A 24,114-nucleotide genomic window follows, 5' to 3' on the forward strand; every position below is an offset into this window, starting at 1 on the left:
ATTTCCTGATATGTAACTGAGCTCTGGAAGATATTGTGACGTGTGAAGACGTGTGAAGAGAACAGGTGAGAAGAGAAGGATCAGTGAGACGTGTGAGTCTGGATCTATGGTTTCTTTCACCACTTGAAGGGAAACATTAAGTTCTTCAAATCAGTAAAAACACAGCTGCAGATGAAAGATCACAGCTGCAGCGTGTTGCTGTGCAAGTTATAGAATTTAAATTATCCTGAGAAGTTCAGCGAAGCAGAAAGAGGTTTGTGAAGTCAGAGACACACTTGTGTGTAAAGGGAAGCGTTGAGCAGTAGAGGGAGCTGGTGAGTGAGGGAGGTATTCACCTGTCGACCTTTGGGCTGGATGGTGGACGGCAGGTCCTGAGGACAAAACCATTGATGACAGAGAGAAAAGGTTAAACACAAAAACACTTTAACGTCAAACAAAAGCGTCGTTCAGACGTAAACAAGCATCTCCATCTAACTACTCCTCTTCAAAAAGACAGAGAGAAGAAGGAGAGGAGTGAGAGTCTGTGAAAGCAGATCCAGCTGTGGAGCAGATCCAGCTGTGGAGCAACCAAGCGAGCGCAGAGCAAGCGAAGCAGCTGCAGCGTCAGGACGACCCCAGCGTCCGTCCATCTGTCCGGGGCTCAGACACAGAGCGACTCCAGGAAGTCAACAGGGTGAGTGGGAAGCAGAGAGCGTGTTTCACCTGCAGCACCACGAGCAGCACAAAGCAGCCGTGACCAGGCACACCAATTTAAACTGAGATATCGGACACGGGGCTTTGGGCTCAAACAGGTGAACGGGGAGAAAGACGTGGGATCAACTCAGGGATCTGCAGCACGGCACCACTCTACTGGTTCGTCTACTGGTTTGAAAACTCACTGGACGTCGGAACAGAAACAAACTCAACCCGTGATCAACAGACCAACTGACGGGGAGACACGGACATGTAGAAGAACAACGACGTCACACACGAGACGCACCAGAGGGGACAGAGAGAGATGTTGTGTGTCTGTCTGTGTTCTGGGGACGGGGTCCTTACCAAGATAGAACTGTTAACGCTGGAGTGGCCATTGGCAGGGGACTGCCTGGAGGTGGTGGGGGACTCTTTCTGAAATAAGACACACAGGTCAGCAACACACACACACACACACACACACACACACACACACACACACACACACACACACACACACACACACACACACACACACACACACACACACACACACACACACACACACACACACACACACACACACACACACACGGGGAGATCTGAACACAGACATCATCACCAGGAGCCGCCTGCACTTCCTCACATCACCACAGGGGGACGCTGCACTTACACAAGCTGCTGAGACCATGACCTCATTGCTAACAGACATGACAGTCACATGACTCTGAGTCAGTCACGTGACCAAAAGATTTAAATCTGATTTCTAAAGAGTCACTGATGAGAAAACTAGTTAAATATTAAGTTCTATAAACAAACCCTGAGATTATTATAAGGTTATTTCCACGATGATTATTTATAGTCTTGTGTCTTGTGTGCTTGTGTGTGTGTGTGTGTGTGTGTGTGTGTGTGTGTAGAAGGACGGGATCACACAAAGAGGTGTGGCTTGTCCCGGACCGGGAGGGGGGTGTGGTCGGGGGTTCCGGTATCTTGGTTGTGAAATTGGTGTGCTGATTATTTGACCCAGCAAAACACAGCGAGATTCTCACACACACACACACACGCGCTCAGTAACCAGGCAAGCAGTTAGTAACCAGGTCAGGAGTCACAGTGAAGAGGAGGAGGAGGAGGAGGAGGAGGAGGAGGAGGAGGAGTTACCTCACAGGAGGATCCCAGCGTCCGGTAACTTGGCACAATTTTAAAGGTGATGCTGCCTCGCATCTCCCTCTGTGAACACAAACACACACAAACAACACAAACAAACAAACAAGAAACACACGTTTAGTTGACAGAAACACAGAATCTTGTAAAAACCTGTGACATGTTAATATCTGATCTGAAACCTGAGGACCTCCAGGGATCCCCACTCACCAGCATCCTCTGCAGCTGCTCCACCGTCTGATTGGCCACACTGATGCTGTTGATCTCCCTGATCTCGTCTCCTATGTGCAGCGTTCCTGAAAAGAAACCAGAGAAGAGCTTTTTAATTTCATCAATTTTCACCTTCAACCACGAGAGCAGAAACCAACCAGCTGCTAAACCTCTTTCTACTCGGTTGGTTCCTCGTTATGTTGAGATGAAGGAAAGGTTTTTAAGATCTGAAACATTCCTGTCCTCCTCCTGCTTCCTGTTCATCTAGTAAAATAATGACATCAGCAGTAGTAGTTGTAGGAGTTTAGATCCCAGGTGGTGAACTGTGACCCTGTACCTTGTCTGTGGATCATCCCCCCGTGCATGATCCTGGCGACGATGCAGTGGTTCGAGTCGTTCATCTTCAGCGTGATTCCCTGCAACACACACACCAAACATCTGGAATCAGTGGCTGAGACAGGACGTCACCACACAGCTCCAGTGTGGCCTCAGTCTCAATGTGTGAAAACATGTGAAGCTCAACCATTGGCTCGTCCGTGTTCTTCTGGAACTGCACCAGACGGACTCTGGTGACGTTCTCCAGGTCCATGTCTCCGTTGGTGCTCTCTGGCGATTCTCCGTTCAGGTAGGGCGAGGTGGGCGGCGGGGTCACCCTCAGAGCCTCGTCACTGTAGACCTCGTGGGCCACCACGTCGTGGGCCTGCAGCAGCGCCTGAGGTCACACACACACAGACACACACACACAGTCATGGCAGAGGGAAGAGGAAGACGTCTTTCTACAGCAGGAGACATTTAACGGTTTGACTCTGTTGTAGTTTCCCTCTTTTCCCTCAGGTGTCTTTGGTCTGAGGTTCCTCTGTCACTTTGAGTTAAAGACGTGAGACTCGTGTCGCCGCCGCCTCACAGCGCTCGACTCCATTTCTGAAGCCGGTGAGTGGCACTTTAACAAACCGCTCTGAACTTCAGAAGACGGAAATCAAACCTCAACAAAGGAGAGACTTCCCTCAGTAACACACACTCGCACACACACACACACGCAACCTTAACTTTCTCTGTGGAATTTCTCCTGGAAACTTGTCTTCGTGTGTGATGTTGTTTGACGTGAGACTTTGAGAAGCTGCCATCCCCTTCATGTCTCTGCCGCTGTGGTGTGTGTCTGTGTGTGTCTGTGTGTGTGAGTGTGTGAGACTCCTAATGAGGACAAGGTGAAGGGGTTAACTAATCCTCCCGTGCTGTGAGAGAGTGAGTGTGAGAACGACTTCCTCCAACACGGGGGGTCATGTGTTCACCCATATCTGTTTGTTTGTCACGTTGTGATGAGATGGAACTTGAGTCAAGAAAGAACTCATGATATTGTTTTGTGCAGATTCTGGCAAAGACATGAAAGATAAGAGAGAAAGAAATAATGCATTGTTTCTGTTTGGTTTTTAATAATATCTCGATGGAGGGCGGCTGCGGCTCAGGAGGTAGAGTGGGTCGTTCTCTAACCAGAAGGTCACAGGTTCAATCCCCTGCTCCTTCAGTCTGCATGCTGAAGTGATTTGATGGAAGAAGAACCTCACAAATGTATGAATGTGTGTGAAAGACTAAACAAAAGTGTGACATCGATACGTTCCTGCTGACAAACACACACACGTAGTTTCTTCTGTAAAACTATTTAAACCCACTGAAACTGTGTCTTAGTGGAAGTTGCAGGAATTTGGAACAAGCCTCTTTCCCTCCCTCGCTCCGTCAGGGCTCTGACCCGACACAGCACGTCGCATCACACGCCTTACTGACCTCCATCGCCGCCCCCCCCGCCCTCCCTCCTCGCCTCAGAGCCTGCTCCTCTGGCATCCATCTTGACTGCTGATGTTTTCTAATTCTTCCTGGCCCCGCCCCCTCCCTGTCACTCTGTCCATCTGATACCGAGCCGACCATTGATCAGAGCCGGGCCTCAGATGCATTAATGTGATGGGATTAGCAGGGAGGCCGCTGACAACAGCAGAAAACCTTCCTCTTGACTGGATTAACCCATGAGTGCTCAGAGCCCCAGATCATACAATCATGCTAACGGGTGTTTTAACGTGTTCAGAGCTTTTGAAACTCATGATGTCAAACCAACACACGGTACAACTCCCTGTGACCTCGTTAATCTGGAATACTTCTGTGAAAAAAGATGGAAACTTTTGCAGTAAATGCCACCGTGATGAAGGAAATAAAGCCGACAACCTCTGACACTCATCTCTCTCTCGCTTGAGATCTTTCTGACGTCACAGCAGGAAGAAGGATGAAGTTCAAAAAGCTGCTGAGCAACTGGAAAGAAAACGCTTGTGATTAAAGCATCTGATGAGGCCTGAGAACACAGATACAGGATCCTCTTCTCACTTCGATGTGAGAGGTCCAGAGGTGTGTGTGTGTGTGTGTGTGTGTGTGTGTGTGTGTGTGTGTGTGTGTGTTTCTGGACTCACCATGAAGTGCGGCTGCGTCAGTATCCGTCTGAGTTCTTTAGCTTCGTGGTTCTCTGAGTAGCAGGAGATTTCTTCCAGGACCTGAAGACGTGGGAAGAGAACAAAGCGTCGGCAGAGTTCACGTTAAAGATCACGTGTGAAAACAAGAGTCACAGCCTCAGCATCAAACTCTACCTGCTGCACCTCGGGCAGAGCAACGAGAGTGACCCGACCACCTCACAGGCCCCCCCGCCTCCCCCCCCCGCCCCTTCAAACTCTCCCTGACACCGCCTCCTGCAACTTCACAGCCAATGTGACACCATCTCTGGAGGCCAAGGAATCCGGTCAGGACTTGGTGCCTCCTCCTCCTCCTCCTCCTCCTCCTCCTCCTCCTCCTGCCCTTTGGACGTGACGTGGTTTGATGTCAGCTCCAGTTATGTTGCTCCTGACTGGTGAATGTGGCATCGTGGGGGGTACTGAAACCAGCACTGTGGAGTTATGATGGAGTCAATCAGTGGCTTGTGGGTGAACGTCTGTGTGTTGGTTTGGCTCAGAGTTTGTTAAAGGAAACATAATCTGCTCATCTTCAGGTCGATCATTTAAATCAGTGTTTTAATGTGTTCAGACATTAAAACCTTTTCATGCTCTGATGTTCACAATCACTTTCCTCACACTGTCCATCGCTGCTGCTCCTCTCTTCAGCCTCTGTCTCAAACACTTGCTTTTAGCTCCTGTCTCTTTAAGACCCCCCCCTCCTGATAAAACCAAGTCTGCTCTGATTGGTCAGCTGCTCCACTCTGTTGTGATTGGACAACAGCTTCCAGGAAGTGTCAGCCATCCGCTTTGTTAGGGGGCGTGTCACTAGGCGGGCGTAATGCAAATGTCACATGACATCATGAAGGTGAAGAAGAAACTCAGACTTGGTAACTTTACATTTAACACTGATTGTTATTGTGTGAGCTGGTGTCGGGTGTTGTGTTGTGAACACGTTCAACAGGGTGTTTCCTCTGAACCTCCTCTGATGCCTCCTGAGTGAACGTGTGATGAGCTCTTACATATTCCAGATGTTTCAAAGCGCCACTTGCTTCGTCTTGGGATGAACTCTTTAGTGGAGGAAGACACAGGCAGAAGGTTACAGGCTGTTCAGATGAAAGTTCAAAGGTCAGCGATGACTCCGCCCCCAGTCTTTAATCAACGCCAGAGGATTTGATCAGGTTGTGCATTAGGAGGAAGAGGCGGGAGATTAGTATCTACAGCCGAAGCAGAGAAGTCACTCCAAGAAAGATTAGTTCCAACAAAGCTGAGCTGAAGTTTGTGTTAGTGACGTCAGACGTTAGACCCACAAGAGAGGTTAGTGTCAAGCTTTTCACTTTCAGAAGGAATCAGCGGAGACGGAGGAGGACGTCTCTGAAGGAGCGGCCGAGACAGGAAGTTCATCTGAGGTCAAACTGAACTGAAGCAGCCGGGTGCAGCAGACAGAGACAGGAAGTGACGTGTTACCTCTGCTGCAGAGGTCATGTGATCATGTTCACACAGACTGAAGACGTGAGGCTCCTGATGAACCAGGTGAGCTGCTTCCCCACAGCTACTGGATCTAAATCGGTTTGGTTCTGAGGCACAAGTTTCCTGCAGCAACCGCAGGTTCAGGTCCAAGCCTCCACATCTCAGGATGAGATTCTATCCTGTCAATAAAAGTCTCTGTGCACTAAAATATATTTAAAGAATATCCAGTACGTTCAGATTTATATCTGGATCTGCACCTAAATGCCACAAATCATAGATATTAGTCCAATAAACATATAAATATGTTTCCATGAACTATTCTCTGGGAAAACAGTGACAGAAAAAAATCTAAAAATACCCCTTCGTCCAGTTCGACATCAAAATTCCACAAAGTTTCATAGAAATATGTTTAGTAGTTTTTACTCGTTCGTGTTCACAAACAAACGAAGAGAAAAGCTCTGTGACAGGTTGATGAGGATATTAATCCTGTTCTATTCGGCTCGGCTGTGGTCAGACGCACAGTTTAGTGTCTGTGAAGCTTAAAAAACCAAATAAAAGACAGAAGATTTAAACAATATCTGGAGTCTTGAGACTAAAGTGCTGTTCTCTTCACATCTGCATCTGTTGTGGCTCCGCCCACACGTCTGGATCCCTGGAGACTGATTTCAGTAGGAAAGTGAGGCGGCTGTGGGCGGCTGACTCTCCGGCTCAGTGGCAGAGCAGTGTTAATTAGCCAGGTCTCTCTGACACCAGCCACAGCCACATTAAAACAGAGCTCAGCTAAACGGCTCCGTCTGTGTCACAGCCCTGGGATTCAAGACGCCGCCGCCGCCGCCGCCGCCCACCCACTCGCTCACTGCTCAGACCTTTTAATTGTTCCCTCAGCAAAAGCACCAAACGTGAACATGTGAGCCGCTGATCCACGTTTCCCCTGGTACACGCTTCTTCTTCACGTCAATCACGCTGTGATATCCCCCCCCCCAACACATCTGGTGCTTTATGGTCTGTTTGACTCTCAATGATCATAATTCACTAAATGAACATCAGCTGTTTGAAGACGACTTGAAACTAGAGACTGAGACAGAAACTCCTGAATGTTTCCTGACGTTATAAAGTGAGAAGTCACTTTCTATAGACTTCTATAGAAACTACCAGAGGAGTCGCCCCCTGCTGGTCAGAGAGAGAACTTGGTCATCGTTTCCAAACATCTCTTCTTCTACTGGTCCAGACTACAATGCTCCCCCAGAGGCTTCAAACTAAAGCCACAGCTTAAGGTGCTCGGACACTCCATAGTAGTATGGATGCCAAGCGTAACCATAGCAACAATGATGTGCTTCAAACCTTGACTGTAGAAGACTGGATGGAGCCTGAGTTAATCAAACTCAGCTTTTCTTTTGATGGCTGACGACGTTGAGCGCGAGAACAAATCCTCACGACCGCTTCATCCTCACGATAAACGAGCGATGTGAAATAAGAACAGATCTCAGGCCACAGATGATGACGAGCATCTTAACGCACAGTGAGAAAAGCTTCTTAGAAGGAACAGGTGAGCAGAGATGAGTTAGAGCTTCAGTGATCCAGAGGATTGAAGCAGCCACAAACAGAAGGAGACCTATTATACTCATTTCTCTGTCCTCTGACTCCACTGCAGCAGGTTCATCTTCATTTATCTAAAACTGTCGGATATCAGCCGCTGAAACAGGAAACTCAGGCCTCATTAAAGCTTCTGATTGGCCGAGGAGCAGCCTTGTACTAAAGCTAAGTAACTAGTAACTAATGTATTCAGAGTTTGATGGGTCTCTGTTTGGTACATTTAACATCATCTGCTAATTGTGTCACATATCTGTGAATTTAGTCTTTAAATCAGAATCTGTTTGTAAATACTTTTACTTTATTTCCTTCTGTCAACAGTAAGAAATTCTGACAATAACTTTGTATAGAAATAAGGAAAATACAGAAAAATATAGGATAAAAGTAAAATAGGTCTCCTTCAAAGATTTGAGAGAAAAGCCAGAAACGAGTGAATCTGTCGTCTGCACAATAAATTCATCAGTAAATACAAACAGGACACATGAAGCGGCCACGCGACACAGATGTGTGTTATCAGTGTGTTCACCTCTTTGGCTCTCTGCACACCGTCACTCGCAGGGTTCCTGATCTGCGGAGACGACCTGGTGTTGATTTTATCGTAGAGCTGAAAGAAAAGACGGTCGGAGATTAAAACAACCAAACGAGCTCCGACACAAGTAAACGATAGAAAACGGTCCTCAGCTGCTTTGAGGCACCAACACATTATTCTCTTCTAACTTTGTTTCCATGAGTTAAGACTCATTTAAGTTTGTGCAACATTAATGTTTTTTCTACAAACATGAATCATTCATTAATATGAAAACACTTACTAACAGATGTTTGTAACATCAGGTCACGAGAGGAGGAAACGATGAACCAGAGGAAAGAAGATGCAAATCTGATCTGAACAGAATCGTAGTTTTTCAAAAGGACCTTGTTTCCTGATAACTCTATTAACCATAATCCTCTCTCATCTGATTGAGATATTTATTACTTAAAAAAGTGTGAATTGGTTAAAACTAAGGATTCTGAAGTCTTCTGTACTCTGCACTCGTCCTCACACTCTGATTTATTCCTCTTTTTTCCTGTTTCATTCTTTTTTCTCCGTCATTGAGCTGTGAACAAAAAGGAGCTGTCGACAGACACAAGAGCAGCGTTTGTAAAAGTCCCAGCTGACTAATAAACTGCAGCGACTTGTACGAGCGCAGCCACAGACAGATGTGGGTGTTTTTAACAAACAGTCTGAACGACGCACGAATCAGAGCAGAGACTGTTCGTCTGAATCCACGAAAACAAACGTTCACATTCACGGCGACAGCGAGAAAGAGACGTTTGATCCGAGCGAACGTCAGGTTGAACCTGCTGCACTGAGGATTTGACTCTGTCACACGCCTGCTCACAGGACATTGATATTGATCTGAGGGAGTTTATCACCAACTAGCTCGCTGCTTCCTGGAATCTGATCATTGGTCTTTAGACTTTTGAACTTCTGTCAGAACAAATCTGTCTGTTTCATAATCAGAGGCAACATTAAGTATTACCTTTGTGATGTGGACGTCGTGGGAACGATGTCGGCTGTTTGTGACATACAAACTTATTTCAGATTAAATCTAAATACAGACGATTAATGTGGTTTGTTAATGTTGTTTTTAAAAAAGGTCTAAAGGAACAAAACGTGTGGTTTAAAGAAAGTAATTTAACGAACCAGCTGCAAAACTCATCTAGAGAATTTCTGTGTAATTATCTAAAAACAGCTCATCACGTGTCCGACCTGCAAACTAGACTAACAACAAGTAAAAGAGAGTTATGTGTGTGTGTAAAATGTGTGTGTGTGTGTGTGTGTGTGTGTGTGTGTGTGTGTGTGTGTGTGTGGACGATGGTCGCGTGCAGAGGAGCAGGATGTTGTGGTTTGGTGGTCGGTGCATCTCTTCTTTCGTTGATTATCTGACTCCACAAGATGACGACACAAACGAAACAGGTCTCAATTGTGCATCGGCACACACACTTATACACAAACACAAACACACACACACACACACAACACAATACGCTCTGGATGTCCTCTTAACACCACTGAAACTAATTTGAGAGCCTGAGGACTGAATCGTTCCCAGTGTGTCGTCCACCAAACACAAACACACACACACACACACACACACACGTCCTTGTTCTTTCAAGGGGAGAGTTGTCAACATCTTTCTGCGTTCGTTCAAATTAAAACAAACTGTTTTGACCTCTAAAGGTTTTCAACAGAAACTAAAACACACAATGATTCTGCAGAAAACAAACAATTTAACACATGAATATTTATATTTTTGTGGGAGATGTGCTGAGCAACAGATGCAGAAATGCAGCGAGTCGAGTGCAGATGAGCCTTCAAGCATGATTTCATAGCGTCTGTGTGTTCAAACAGCACAGACACGACTACTCTCATTCTGAGATGAGAAACAGAACAATATGCTAATTATGAGTGATGAGTAAATTCAGACATCTCATTACACTGCCTGCATCATCCAGGAAAAAGCCGGAGGAGCTTTGAAAACCACAATATGAGGATAAAAACACAAACACACTTGACTAAAGTGCCTCATTATACGTGTCAAACGGCAGAAACACACACAGGGGGAATCTGGGCTGACTTCAAATGAGCTCCAGGCGTCTCTCGACAAAAAGCTCTTCTCTGCAAACACACGAGACAGAAAAGAACACACACTCACCCGGGAGACGGTAAGTGGTTTGTCAGGGAAAAAGCATCCGGAGTACAAACGAGACACGACTTATCAAAGGCAGCGGCTCGTCTGCTCAGCGTCGACAGGATTTCTGTGTGTCAGCGGCGTGGAGGCTCACACAGACACACACAGACACACACTCATACAGGGGATGGAGGCTTGTTGTGAGAGGCACCGAGGCCCCGACAATAGAAGCCATTGTTCCTTCGCTGATGATTTCTGACCGACCCCCCCCTTCGCAGAGCAAGGGTGTGAGGACACACACACACACACACACACACACACACTCTCCTGCAGCCCATTTCAACCTCCTCTCAACGAGACACAACATAATATCACACAAAGCTATTTATCTATTTTCATTCCTGACAAGTTCCTGACATGTTCCTCACATGTTCCTCACATGTTCTGCAGGTTCTCTATGTGAGAACAAATGTCTGAGTCAGTGTCTCTGGACATGTTCTGGATCTTCTGATTCTTCATTTCATCTCCATGAAAACCTCCAAACTGCTTGAGCTCAGCACCGAACAGAACCATCACTCTGCTCAGGAGAAGAGTGGAATTCAGCCTCTAAAGTTTTACTTTGAAACTCACGTTGTCCAACAGCATCTTGTCTCCAGTGAGACAAGCTCACGTGTGAGATCGTGTGTTTGAAGTGTGAAGACGAAGGTGAGGATCATTTTGAACAATGACACAACTGAGACTCTTAGATCTCCATGCTGTTGTGTTCCTGATAACGTGTTATCTCATATTTGTCTCTGCTGCTTCTAAAGGACATTTTTCACTGAGTTGTGAGCTGGTCAGACTCTCAGAGGACGAGAGGACGGACAGGGAGGGGACGAAACGCTCGGCAGGGGACGACCACTTCAACACAACTTTGACTGTTGACAAACAAGCTGCAGATCTGTTAGAAACTGAGAAACTGTGCAATGCTAAAAATAAATGTATTGGGTGCGATTTAGTAAGAAGACTCCACTTCCTCAAACAGTATGAGTGACAATTTCCTATTTACATGAGCAACATGTTACCAGAATGTCACAAAGAAAAGTGACAAAGTAACAGAGTTATGACAAAGTGTGAAGTGTGTGTGTGTGTGTGTGTGTGTGTCAGCCTGACGCACACATCTGTCTGATCTTTCTACTGTGAAGTTTGAAGAATCATCAGACGACTGAGTTTCAGTTTTTTAGAGTTCAGCTACTTCTGGGAACACTTTGGTCTCCAGAAAAAGCTGCAGAGTGAGCGCTCCTCACTTCCACGCTGCTCTCAGGTGTAAACCAGAACCAAGAGACGATCACATCAACCTGCTTCAGCCTCTTCACACTCGCTCCCTGTCTGATGACTCTGACCTGTTCGTAGTGAGTGCACCAGCGCGTCTGAGGTTCGGACCCGAGGTTCTGGAACCAGGTCCAACTGAGTCAGTGACGTCTCAACGTCTCTGATCAGACTCACTGGTTCTGATTTCAGTTTGAATTTCATATCTGTGTGGAAATAAAGGACCAGATCTGATTTGACGCTGCCTCTGGTTACACTGCGGACATGTATGAAGCATTGTGTGTGTGTGAGGATTGTGTGTGTGAGGATTGTGGTGATGTGTGCGTCACTTATGTGTTTTCACTGTTTGTGCTGATGCAACAACCCCTTTCTTCCTTTTTTCTAAGAGTTTCCTGTTTCCAGAGGTGAAGACGTTTGCTGAATCAGACGACTCTGTGTCCAGCTGCATCAGGTGGTGACGGACACGCGAGATGAAGGTGTGTGTGTGTGTCACTCACATCGAGCAGAGTGTGGAGATGCTGGTCCTGAAAAACACTGTGGAGGAAATCCAGATCCTTTTCACTGCAGTCAGTCAGACCGTGGATCTCCTCTAAACTGTCCAGCACCTGAGACACAGCCCCTGTAACACACACACACAGACACACACAGACACAGACACACACAGACAGACACACACAGACACACAGACACACACAGACAGACACACACAGACACACACAACATGTTTGAATAAAAAACATGTTAATTATCTTATTTCTTGTTCTATATATTTGGTTGTATTTGTGTTTTGTTTGTATTCATAGTTATTTATAATAAAGTTTATAGTAAAACAGTAAAAATATCAAACCTCAATTTTTTCTCATAAGAGTTTGATAATGCAATCTTAGGAATTATTAATATTTTGAATATATTATGTTGGTATCAGAAATGCTTTAGTCCCTGAAAAGCTCGTTCTCTTTTTTCTGCACTTCCTCTGATTGAAAATACATCAAGACCACAGATATTAAAATGTAATAATTAATAGATAATAGACATTCCAACACACACATCCCCAACAGATACCTACTTTCTGCTGCTAGTAGTCCTAACAGGTGAGAAGCATTAACAGAAACAGACACACAAATCAACACTCAACAGATGAATGAATATCAAAACTGGTGGAGGCAACAAGTCCGTTGAATCATTAAAAGTAGAAACATTGTTGAATAATGTAAGGAGGTGTGTGTGTGTGTGTGTGTGTGTGTGTGTGTGTGTGTGTGTGTGTGTGTGTGTGTGTGTGTGTGTGTGAGAGAGAGTGTGTGAGAGTGAGTGTGTGTGAACCTGAGGAGGTGGGGTCACTGGTGAAATCATGGAGCTCCTCTGGCGGGTCCCCATAGAAGGAGTTAAACTTGTGGCTGGACACTGCAGCGAGCACCGCCCCCTGAAACACAACATCATCTGCGTTTATCTCATCAACGTCATGGCAACGAGCCTGGGATGTAATGACATCAGCAGTGTGTGTGTGTGTGTGTGTGTGTGTGTGTGTGTGTGTGTGTGTGTGTATAAACCTTTAGCTTCCTGCGGGCATTGAACTTTCTCAGCTGCTCCACGGTTTCTGGCATGTGGATTTTGTAGGCGTACCGGTCCCTCTCCTTAGAAACACAACACGAAACAAACTGCTCAGACAAGCAAGAGCTTAAAGGTGATTCCACCCATTTCACACATGAAGCTGAAGCTGACGAGTCGTGTTGAGTTCAAGTCCTGTTCTGTCTGTTTCAGTTACTGTTCAAACAGCTCCACGGTGCATTCAGGTGCGTGCGGTAGGAACAGCCTCTGCAGTACCTTGAGCCAGGGGTGGTTCAGAGCCTCGTACACGGTGATCCTCTCGGCCGGGTCCAGCATCAGCATGCGTCTCACCAGATCCTTGGCGCTCTCTGAGATTTGCATCCACTGACGAGGATTCATCTAAACACAGGAAACACAGAGAGTTGACAGGAAGGCACCTGAACGTTTCTATTTCCCAACGACACACCGACAACCTTCCACGTAGGCAGGAAGTCAACAACGTGGATTCCAATCAGGGTGTCAACGGGGAATACAAACAATATGGAGATGTCCACGGATGGTGAATTAGTCACTGACTCTGTAGACGTAAGGACCAAATGAGTGTAACAGCTGAGTCAGAACATCTACCACGACTGAGACGGACAACAACACGTCTGTTCTTCACATTAATGGAAATCTGATTAGATTCAAACTGAGCGTGTGTGTGTTGTTTTCTGAAGTGGAGACGTTTGTCTGTAAAGGAAACACATTCTGCTCATACTCAGGTTGATAATGTTAATGTGTTATAACAGTAACATGTTTCTCTAATGTTGAGTTTCCAGGTTGAACGACGTGTTGTTCTTCTGAACGTGTCAACGAGCTGCGAGCTTCGTTTCCTCTGGTTTGGTGGGTTTGTCCAATCAGCAGTGTGACACGTACACTACCGTTCAAAAGTTTGGGGTCACCCAGACAATTTCGTGTTTTCCATGAAAACTCACACTTTTATTTATCAAATGAGTTGCAAAATGAATAGAAAATATAGTCAAGACATTGACAAGGTTAGAAATAATGATTTTTATTTGAAATATTAATTTTGTTCTTCAAACTTTGCTTTCACAAAGAATGCTCCATTTGCAGCAATTCCAGCATTGCAGACCTTTGGCATTCTAGCTGTTAATTTGTTGAGGTAATCTGTAGAAATGTCACCCCCACTTCCTGAAGCCCCTCCCACAAGTTGGATTGGCTTGATGGGCACTTCTTCGTACCATACGGTCAAGCTGCTCCCACAACAGCTCAATGGGGTTGAGATCTGGTGACTGCGCTGGCCACTCCATTACAGACAGCAGACCAGCTGCCTGCTTCTTCCCTAAATAGTTCTTGCATAATGTGGAGGTGTGCTTTGGGTCATTGTCCTGTTGTAGGAGGAAACTGGCTCCAATCAAGCGCTGTCCACAGGGATGGCATGGCGTTGCAAAATGGAGTGATAGCCTTCCTTATTTAAAATCCCTTTTACCTTGTACAAATCTCCCACTTTCCCAGCACCACAGCAGCCCCAGACCATCACATGACCTCCACCATGCTTGACAGATGGCGTCAGGCACTCTTCCAGCATCTTCTCACCTGTTCTGCGTCTCACTAATGTTCTTCTGTGTGATCCAAACACCTCAAACTTTGATTCGTCTGTCCATAACACTTTTTTCCAATCTTCCTCTGTCCAATGTCTGTGTTCTTTTGCCCATATCAATCTTTTTTTTTTATTGGCCAGTCTCAGATATGGCTTTTTCTTTGCCACTCTGCCTCGAAGGCCAGCATCCCGAGTCGCCTCTTCACTGTAGACGTTGACACTGGCGTTTTGCGGGTACCATTTAAAGAAGCTGCCAGTTGAGGACCTGTGAGGCGTCTATTTCTCAAACTAGAGACTCTAATATACTTGTCTTCTTGCTGAGTTGTGCACCGGGGCCTCCCACTTCTCTTTCTACTCTGGTTAGAGCCTGTTTGTGCTGTTCTCTGAAGGGAGTAGTACACACCGTTGTAGGACATTTTCAGTTTCTTCGCAATTTCTCGCATGGAATAGCCTTCATTTCTAAGAACAAGAATAGACTGGCGAGTTTCACATGAAAGTTCTCTTCTTCTGGCCATTTTGAGAGTATAATCGAACCCACACATGTGATGCTCCAGATACTCAACTAGCTCAAAGGAAGGCCAGTTCTATAGCTTCTCTCACCAGCAAAACAGTTTTCAGCTGTGCTAACATCATTGCACAAGGGTTTTCAAGGGTTTTCTAATCATCCATTAGTCTTCTAAGGCGATTAGCAAACACAATGTACCATTAGAACACTGGAGTGATAGTTGCTGGAAATGGGCCTCGATACACCTATGGAGATATTTCATTAAAAACCAGACGTTTCCACCTAGAATAGTCATTTACCACATTAACAATGTATAGAGTGTATTTCTGATTAATTTAATGTTATCTTCATTGAAAAAAACAGTGCTTTTCTTTGAAAAATAAGGAAATTTCTAAGTGACCCCAAACTTTTGAACGGTAGTGTATATACATTAAAGAGACAGTGACACAGTGGATTGTCACGTTCTCTACAGATGCAGCAAGTGAAGATGTCAGAAGCTACAAAGACTCATTGTGACATCACATGACCTCATGATGCTGTGGACGTGTGACCAGGTCTGTGGGGAAGGAAGCTCTTTGACATTCACAGTAAAAACCTTATAATCACAAACTAAAGGAAAGAAACGGTGATAGAAACCTCAGTCGTCTCCTTCACGTATGAATGTGTCTGACGTTCCGTGCACGACCTCCTCACCTTGTGTTTGCCTCGACAAATGGCTTCGAACAGCCGCTCCTTGGTGCCGTAGAATGGCAGACACCCTGACAGGAGGATGAAGAGGATGACTCCGCAGCCCCACACGTCCACAGGTTTCCCGTACGGCTCCCTCTTCACCACCTCGGGGGCCATGAAGTGAGGAGTGCCGACCCGACCTGACGGTACAAACACACACGCGTGGAACCACACAACTCATTTACCATCAAGACACTGGTTCCTTACTAGAAAAGGAAGTGTGGTCAGGTTTCACTTCTGCCACTGAAACCTTTAACAACACTCTTATCTCTATTCTTAATAAATGCACATGTGCTAGTGGTCCCCTGCAAATTAAGTGCAAAATGATTTGTTTCCTTTGTTTCTTCTTCTTTCATTTCTGGTTAAAAAGAGGAAATAAAATACATTGTTTGTTTGTTTCAAACTTTTAGATAAAAGATGAGGAACTTGGACACTTTTCATATCCAGGTACAAAACAAGAAGTTGAATTTCCTCTGATTAGAGTGAAGTGCTCTTCTGACTCACTGTGGATGTAAAGTCTATGACCTGAAGATGCTGAGATGAACTTAACATTTGACTTAGAGATTGACTGTGTATATTTACGTAGGAGCAGCCAACGCGTCTCCAGAGGAATTGAGTATTAATGTTGTGGCTGTTAAACCATCATGAGGTCACCCGTTGGTTTGTGAGCTGCTGCTTGAAGCCGCAGTTTGACATGTTGTCAGTTGGAGTTTGGAAAGTGATGCTAATATAAACGTGTAACTGTTCCTGTTGTACAAACAACTATCACATGATTTCTTTGATACTGAATAAAACTTCATTAGAGTATTTTAAGCAGATTAATGGAGGTTTCTTGTGGAGACAGAGATAATAAAGTGTTCAGATTCTAACTGAAGTTATGACTGAGAGAAACATTCCCCTGAGTCTGTATCTGTGCTTCCACATGACCTGTCTTCTGTGTCTGTGCTGACTAACGTTCACGTCTGTTACAGTTTCTGGATCCTGTCATTGTCCTCATGGTCAAAATGACAACAACTATCTCCGTCTGAAATGTTTGTCCTGATCAAAAACGTCCACAAACCTTCTTATGTTGGAGAGCAACAGCAGCAAAGTCACTTATATGTCATTGGCTGATTAGTGAGGAGAATTTGAATGTCCGTGTGGCTCTAACGTTGTGATGCTGGTGTTCACTGTACCTCCGGCCACCAGCCCCGACTCTCCCAGCTGGATGGCGACTCCGAACCCACCGAGCTTCACAGGAGCCGAGTTCTCTTTGGACGCCAGCAGCACACAGTGAGGCTGAGAACAACAGAGGAGACGGGAGAACCATGATTTCATGCTTTTCTTTCTGCTAATTGAAGAGCGACACCCTCTTATAAATAACAAAAATCACATGTGTGAGACACACCCCAACCCCCAAACCCCCAAAACCAGCACCCGCCACCACCACACACAATTCACTGATGGTGTGGGAGGATCATAGAAGAAGAGCAACACATTTAAATACCAAACTTATCGTGTTTGACAGAAACTTTAGCTCCGTGGAATAATGTTTGTTGTAGATTATTAGATCCAATGTCTTATGTTTGGTTTCTAACTGAGTCGTCTCTCTTTTATAAAAACAGCAAATGCGTGAGGAGAAAACGACGAGAATGTGAACATCTGTAGTAAATGTGTCCTCAGCGACTGTTACTGAAGCTTCTGCCTGATGATTCACAACAAAGAGAAGGTGAATCACTCCTTTGACTGGATGGTATTTGAGTTTGACTCCGACCTTACTTGACTCCATCTTTAAATATTGTGAAAGCAAACTGTGGTATTTTTGGAGCCGTTTTCTTCCCCAGTCGACTGAACTGGGGAGATACCTCCATATTATAACCAGAGCCCAAAGTGGAAAGCACATTGTGTAAGTGGAGCACGCTGTGAGATCCCACTGCTCGCCCTCGGGTGTAATCAGAATGTCTGAGCCCTGCCCAGGCTCTCTCTCTCCGCCTCAGCCGGAGTTCTGCGTCGTGCTTGAGAGGAAGGAGCGGGCTGACCACAGCTTCAACTTCTCTCTGTACAACATCACCACATTCTGCACTCAAGCATTTCTCTGCCGTGTCTCAACAGCACAGATCTGAGAGCGTCTCACAACTGCAGAGATCATGGACAGAGAAAGACGCTGACTCTTGGCACTGCTGTTTTCAAGATGAACGATCGATAACAAAAGGAAAGGATCTTTTTTTGAGGAGTCGTTCATACAGATTAGACTCCAGAGGAATTTACCCGAGTGAAGGATTGTGCAGCTCAAAGTGTGCATGAGTGTGTGCGGTGGGATTTTTTATCCTTTTGTTCCACATGTGCACAAAGAAACCAGGGAAAGTTTTTATGGACTTCAATGACGAGGTGAGTTCTTTGATAAGTTCCTCTTTGAAATCTCCTCCCTTTGTTTGTCGGACTGGGAACAGGATGAGGGTTTCATGCTGGGAGCAAAGCAAGCGCTTCTCCTATCATTACTATTTCAGTTTCTAATCTTTTCATATGAACTTCAGATGGTTTGTTCAACTGGTTTCATGCTTTACGAGACAAAAAATACTGGGAAACAAGTATTGTAACAAGTACTGTGTTTCTGCAGACTCATCTCTTTTACACATACATGATATCATGGGAAGTTACGATACGTTCATCTACGAGCTTCTAACTTCCTGTTGGCACGATGGAGAAACAGTGTTAAATGTGATGAGGGAGGGGTTAACGCTTATTCGTGGCTGATCCATACGGTTGGAGCTCGGCTGTTACACAAACCTGCCTTGAACCCCAAACTTTCCCATGTGAAGCGAAAGCTCCCAACATGCAGCACTGAGCTACTCTGATGATTCAGCTGTTCTTTCTCCTCCCGTCCGCAGGGCTGAGCATCACAACAACCACTGCGACTGAAACCTTCTCCACCACAAACACCTCTCTCTCCTCCAAACACTTCCGCTCTCTGCTTCACCACAAAGATCAGCGAGATGAACGACACCGCGAGCACTGAGCCCCCGTGCGTGGATTATGAGGCTCTGCAGATCCCGTTGGCGGTGCTCTACTCTATAATCTTCATCCTGGGTCTAGTTGGGAACTTGGTGGCTCTGTGGGTTTTCTTCTGTGTCCAGTCCACTAAGAAGAACTCTGTGAGGGTGTTTCTAATAAATGCAGCGTTTGCAGACTTGCTGCTGGTGGCGTGTTTACCATTCAGGATTCTTTATCACAGCCAGGGCAACGTCTGGAAGCTGGATGCCACCTTGTGTAAAGTTGTGGGCAACCTCTTCTACATGAACATGTATATCAGTATCACGCTGCTGGGGCTGATCAGCGTGGACCGCTACCTGAAGATCCACCGCGGCGCTGCGACGCCGTGCAGACTGCTGTCTGCAAAGTGGAGCAGCGTCCTCTGTGCAGTCATCTGGATCATGTCCTTCGCTTTGACTTCGGTGTTTCTGATGTCAAAGACTGACCCACAGTCAGTCTTGGACAACAGGTAGGTGACACCTACAATCAAACCTTCTTCTCCATTTAGTTGTCTCTTTATATTTGTGAGTACGTGTGTGTGATCTGAGCAGCTTGAATGTTTGGTGTTTCCAGATGTTTCCACTACAGGCAGCTCCTGAATGCAAAGTGGAAAGCCTACATCAACATCTGTCTCCTGGTGGGCTTCTGGCTCGTTTTCATCTCTTTGGTCGTGTCTTACGGAAAGATCGCCCTCACACTTCTCAGGACGTCACATGAGAAACCAGACCTGCCCAACGCCGCACGCTACACCAGAACTGCCAGAAAGTCCTTCTTCATCCTCTTCCTCTTCACGGTCTGTTTTGTCCCGTATCACATGGTCCGGGTGTTCTATATAAGAACTCAGATCACAGACACGCCCTGTTATTGGAGGGGTGTGGCCGACCAAGCCAATGAGGTGGCTTTGCTATTCTCTGCCCTCAACAGCTGCCTGGATCCCGTCATGTACTTCCTGTTGTCGTCTTCAGTGAGGAAGCAGGTGCTGCGCTTGCTGGGCAACGTGTTGTGTGTGCGAGACGTTGTTGGAGTCAGTGGAACCAGCTCCACCGTGGAGTTCGATGGGAGAAGTGGGAGAACGGACAGAGGGCAGGAAAACCTGGGACTGACCAGTAGTTAGGGAGAAGGGAGGAGCTGAATCCAACCTGGCTGAGATGTGAAGCTGCTCTGACACAGTGAGACTCCGTCGCCTTCATCGTTAACAGGACTGCAACCAGTGCTGCTGACTCAGGAGATGGCAGCAGCACTGTTTCTCAAATTATTCAATACCGTCGCCCGAGTTGATGATGACATTCTCCTCTTGTCCACAGAGGCACAAACGATTCAGGAGCTAATTTCATCAGAGCTTTGTCAGAAGTGAACAAATGTACCAGGTTAAAAACAAAATGGTCTTTAAGCAACGTCAGCCTCAACGTTTTATCTTCCCGTCTGTGCAAATGAACAAAGCTTGTGATATTTAACAGCAACACTTGTACAGTAAACGTGTCAATAATAATAATAATGAACTTTCTACATTAATTGTTTCAAGTTACAAGTTGAATTTATTCTATTTGTTTACCTGATGGATCCGAGCCTGCAGTGTACAGGTGCTTATTACAGATCAGCTGATACAGGGCTTAAGAGGCTCATATGAATATATGTATTGTAATAATATATTTGGGTAAAAGATCTGTCTCATTTAAATTTTCTTTACACAATTCAAAACATAAATCATGTATTTAAATAAGGTTCCTTTGAATTTTTAACAGATCATTTCGAAGATGTAAAATTGATTCAAAACATTTTTTTCAATTTCTGTCAACTCTGAATGATACAATATAGTGATTATATGAATGAAACACATTTATGCTTTGTGAATAATTTGAAATTGAAATTTGGCGAGTTTATGATTTCTACAGTAACATAGAGAAACAAATGAAAACAGTTAGTTGTTATTTATTTTTAGATAAATCACGAATCGTTTCCAGCTGTTTGAGGCTTTAATGACAGGCACAGCAGATCTTTGAGCTAAATGCTAACACTAGCATATTAAGATGATCACTGACTGTTAAAATGTTTAGCAGGAATAATGTTTTCTGTCTAACTTCAACATTCAACCCAAAGCCCGCAGCTGAGGCTGATGGGAACGTGATTATTATTATTATTATTATTATTATTATTATTATGTATTGCAGGTCTTTGGTCATAAAACAAGGGATTGGACCTGATGATGGCGCTAGAGGACAAAACAAAGATCATCATTAGGACGCATTGTTCCATTCTTGAGATATTTCACTTATGCAGGAGTTAACCAAGGTCATAAGGGTTCATCTTCTGGGGACCACGAACGTCTAATCCTAATTTCACAGTGATCTGTACAACAGGACGGTGTTTCCATCCAGACCACAAAATTGTGCTTTCAATTTCCTACATCTTCAAACAGCCTGTTATTATATTATATCGTATTATATGAAGTCATCGGAGAAAAGGAGAAACAGTCATTAGAGACGCTTATTGTTAAATGACTCAACATTTTTTTAATCTATTGTCATAATTAATAATTAAATTAATATAAAATCTGTGGTGAAGTACAAATAAAACCCCATCGGAGCTCAGTATGAATCCTCTTGAAAGACCAACAGCGCCCCCCCTAGGCAGGATGAATATGGACGGAAATGAAGAACTGTCAGTATAAAGAGAAAGATGGAAATTCTAAATAAGAATAAACAGAAAGTTACTCTGGTAAGTCCTATGACAGTAAATGGATGCAGAGCTCAGCTGTTTCAGTCTCTTATTGACACACACACACACACACACACACACACACACACACACACACACACACACACACACACACACACACACACACACACACACACACACACACACACACACACACACACACACACACACACACACACACACACGACCACAATCTCTCACTCTTCACTTTTTCACTCTCAAACCGAACCAAGAAACCTTCCTTTCAGAGGAACCGGAAAAACACGAGACAAAGCCACACCCACAACAAACCTGGGACTCTGTGACAAGTTGGACAGAAGTTTTGAGTTGATGCTGCTCACAACCACTTTTCTTCTTGTGTGAATCTGTGTTTTATTTGAGGGGAGCTGCAGAATCCCCAGAGCTGCGGTCACTGGTACGTACGGCACCACACACTGCAGCTGGAGCTCTTCTGAGGGTCAGGCCAGCCCTCCACTGGCTGTGCAGCAGCTGGACATTCAAGTTCAATTAGTTCTGTTGTGTTTTAATTTAAAAAACTGACTTAAATAAACATTTAACATTCTAATTATAACACTTTTTTATCTTGCTAAAGGATGTGGGCATTGAACCACCAACCTTAAAATAGTTTATCAGCCGCCTTAAAAATAATGTTCTAAAAATAAAGAACGCTTGTTCAAGCTGCTGTTCTGAAGTTTACATCAATCTGACGACGAGTCTGAAGCTTCATGTGTTCGTTCTGATCTGTTAGTTCTGGTTTCACATTGTAATTCAGGGACTAATGAATTATGTCTGACATTATGTCGTTGTTCAAACATGAAATCGTCGGAGGTAAAGACAGCAGCTGCTTCCTCCTCTTCTTCTATTGTTTAATTCTGTCTCTACTTCCTGTGATTGGTCCAAAAGTCCAAACTATCCAACAAAGTGTTTTCACTGCAAACCAACAGAACCAGGTTCAGTTGGATCCAGACCCAGAACTCCTCTTCTGCTCTGAGGAACCTTTCACACCTGATGTTCAGCTTCACACTGAACTGACGAGTCTGAAGCTCTGAACCAAACCAGGTGTGAACGAGTCCTTGAATTAATCCTCTCCAGTCACACCTGAAAAATGAGGAACTCATGAAGTTTGTTTTATTACAGATCAAATGGATTTCACACCGTTCACTTTCCCACCAGACAACTCTTCCTTCTCCTCTTCTGTTTCCTGTCTCTGTCCCACTGCTGCCACTCGGATCTTCCTCCCCTCCGTATACACGCTCCTCTTCCTCACCGCTCTCCCAGGTAACGCTCTCTCGTTGTGGGTGTTCCTTCGGTGCATCTCCACCATCTCCCCCACACACGTCTATCTGTCCCACCTGAGTATCTCCAACCTGTTGCTGTCCCTCACCGCGCCCTTCCTCGCCGCCTACTACGCCTGGGGCTCCGTCTGGACGCTGAGCGGCGCCCTGTGTCAGCTGGTCCTGCATGTCATCACCCCGGTGCTCCACATTAACATCTACATAAGCCTGGTGATCCTCACCTGGGTGGCCCTCTGCCGCTTTGCAGTCCTCATCCAGCACACCCACGCCTCCCGGCCGAGCACCTGCACGACCCTGCTGCCGCACACCTTCTTCACCTGCCTCTTGAGAGCCTCCTTCGCCAGCAGGGTGTGTGCGGGGTGTGGGTGGTGGCCGTGGGAGGCATCGTGCCGGTGACCGTGTACTACTCAGTGAATGAAGCTATGAGCGGCAGCTCTGCAGCTGATGGAGCAGCGGAGGAGGGAGGATGTGTGGAGGTGTGCTACAGCCCTGCAGTGGAAATCGGGGCAGTCTGTCTGCAGCGTTCAACGTGCCTCTTTTTCTCATGTTCTTCATCTTCTACCTGCTGGTGCTGCTGTTCTACATGACCCTGCTGAGGCACATCAGACGCTCACGCCACAGTACAAACATCACAACCTCCCAGAGCCTGTTGGGTCGAGCCCTTCGAAACATCGTCATCATACAGGTACAGACGGGATTCCCTCAAACACATTTGGAGCCACACTTTAGTCATTTGGGTTGAACATAAAGTGTCTCAGTCAACAACCTGCTTGTTCCAGGTGGTTCTTTCAGTTTGTCTGCTGCCGTATCACATCTTCAAACCCATCTTCATCGCTGTGGCTCATTATCAACTTCAGCCGACGTCTCCACCGAACATCCTCAACCACTGTCACCCTCTCTCCACCCTCATCGAGGTGATTCAACACGTTCACGCAAATTAGTCTTTGCTGATTCATGTCTGAAGCTTCATGTGTTCGTTCTGATCTGTTAGTTCTGGTTTCACATTGTAATTCAGGGACTAATGAATTAGTCTGACATTATGTCGTTGTTCAAACATGAAATCGTCGGAGGTAAAGACAGCAGCTGCTTCCTCCTCTTCTTCTATTGTTTAATTCTGTCTCTACTTCCTGTGATTGGTCCAAAAGTCCAAACTATCCAACAAAGTGTT

The 24,114-nt window shown here is 45.5% G+C and overlaps 3 protein-coding genes across 19 annotated transcripts in view; 2 read left to right on the forward strand and 1 right to left on the reverse strand.

The window, feature by feature from the left end:
- The window catches only part of caska (calcium/calmodulin-dependent serine protein kinase a), a 75,649-nt gene that overhangs the window by 8,098 nt on the left and 43,437 nt on the right, over nucleotides 1-24,114 (reverse strand). For 5 of the 17 annotated variants that reach the window (XM_035174725.2, XM_035174729.2, XM_035174724.2 and 2 more), the window contains exons 6-21: nucleotides 17,103-17,205; nucleotides 15,892-16,067; nucleotides 13,367-13,489; nucleotides 13,093-13,176; nucleotides 12,866-12,965; nucleotides 12,612-12,629; nucleotides 12,043-12,164; nucleotides 8,092-8,169; nucleotides 5,528-5,575; nucleotides 4,494-4,574; nucleotides 2,567-2,755; nucleotides 2,381-2,459; nucleotides 2,044-2,129; nucleotides 1,831-1,899; nucleotides 1,039-1,107; nucleotides 336-371 (exon numbers count right to left, since the gene is read on the reverse strand). In XM_035174725.2, the coding sequence (XP_035030616.1) occupies nucleotides 336-371; nucleotides 1,039-1,107; nucleotides 1,831-1,899; nucleotides 2,044-2,129; nucleotides 2,381-2,459; nucleotides 2,567-2,755; nucleotides 4,494-4,574; nucleotides 5,528-5,575; nucleotides 8,092-8,169; nucleotides 12,043-12,164; nucleotides 12,612-12,629; nucleotides 12,866-12,965; nucleotides 13,093-13,176; nucleotides 13,367-13,489; nucleotides 15,892-16,067; nucleotides 17,103-17,205 (1,461 nt within the window). The remainder of the gene's footprint in view (nucleotides 1-335; nucleotides 372-1,038; nucleotides 1,108-1,830; nucleotides 1,900-2,043; nucleotides 2,130-2,380; nucleotides 2,460-2,566; nucleotides 2,756-4,493; nucleotides 4,575-5,527; nucleotides 5,576-8,091; nucleotides 8,170-12,042; nucleotides 12,165-12,611; nucleotides 12,630-12,865; nucleotides 12,966-13,092; nucleotides 13,177-13,366; nucleotides 13,490-15,891; nucleotides 16,068-17,102; nucleotides 17,206-24,114) is intronic. The other 12 variants (XM_035174730.2, XM_035174737.2, XM_035174734.2 and 9 more) reach the window with 6 other exon arrangements.
- Nucleotides 17,858-21,021, forward strand: LOC118120079 (probable G-protein coupled receptor 34). Its single transcript, XM_035174767.2, has 3 exons — nucleotides 17,858-18,294; nucleotides 18,795-19,405; nucleotides 19,510-21,021. Exons 2-3 carry the CDS (start codon nucleotides 18,900-18,902, stop codon nucleotides 20,048-20,050), a joined length of 1,047 nt encoding a protein of 348 aa, XP_035030658.1. The 5' UTR covers nucleotides 17,858-18,294; nucleotides 18,795-18,899; the 3' UTR covers nucleotides 20,051-21,021.
- Nucleotides 21,107-23,376, forward strand: LOC124854601 (probable G-protein coupled receptor 82). The gene is made up of 2 exons (XM_047342543.1): nucleotides 21,107-22,066; nucleotides 22,789-23,376. Exon 2 carries the CDS (start codon nucleotides 22,794-22,796, stop codon nucleotides 23,340-23,342), a length of 549 nt encoding a protein of 182 aa, XP_047198499.1. The 5' UTR covers nucleotides 21,107-22,066; nucleotides 22,789-22,793; the 3' UTR covers nucleotides 23,343-23,376.

Source organism: Hippoglossus stenolepis, chromosome 13, assembly GCF_022539355.2.
Source record: "Hippoglossus stenolepis isolate QCI-W04-F060 chromosome 13, HSTE1.2, whole genome shotgun sequence".
NCBI classification, from domain to species: Eukaryota; Metazoa; Chordata; class Actinopteri; order Pleuronectiformes; family Pleuronectidae; genus Hippoglossus; species Hippoglossus stenolepis.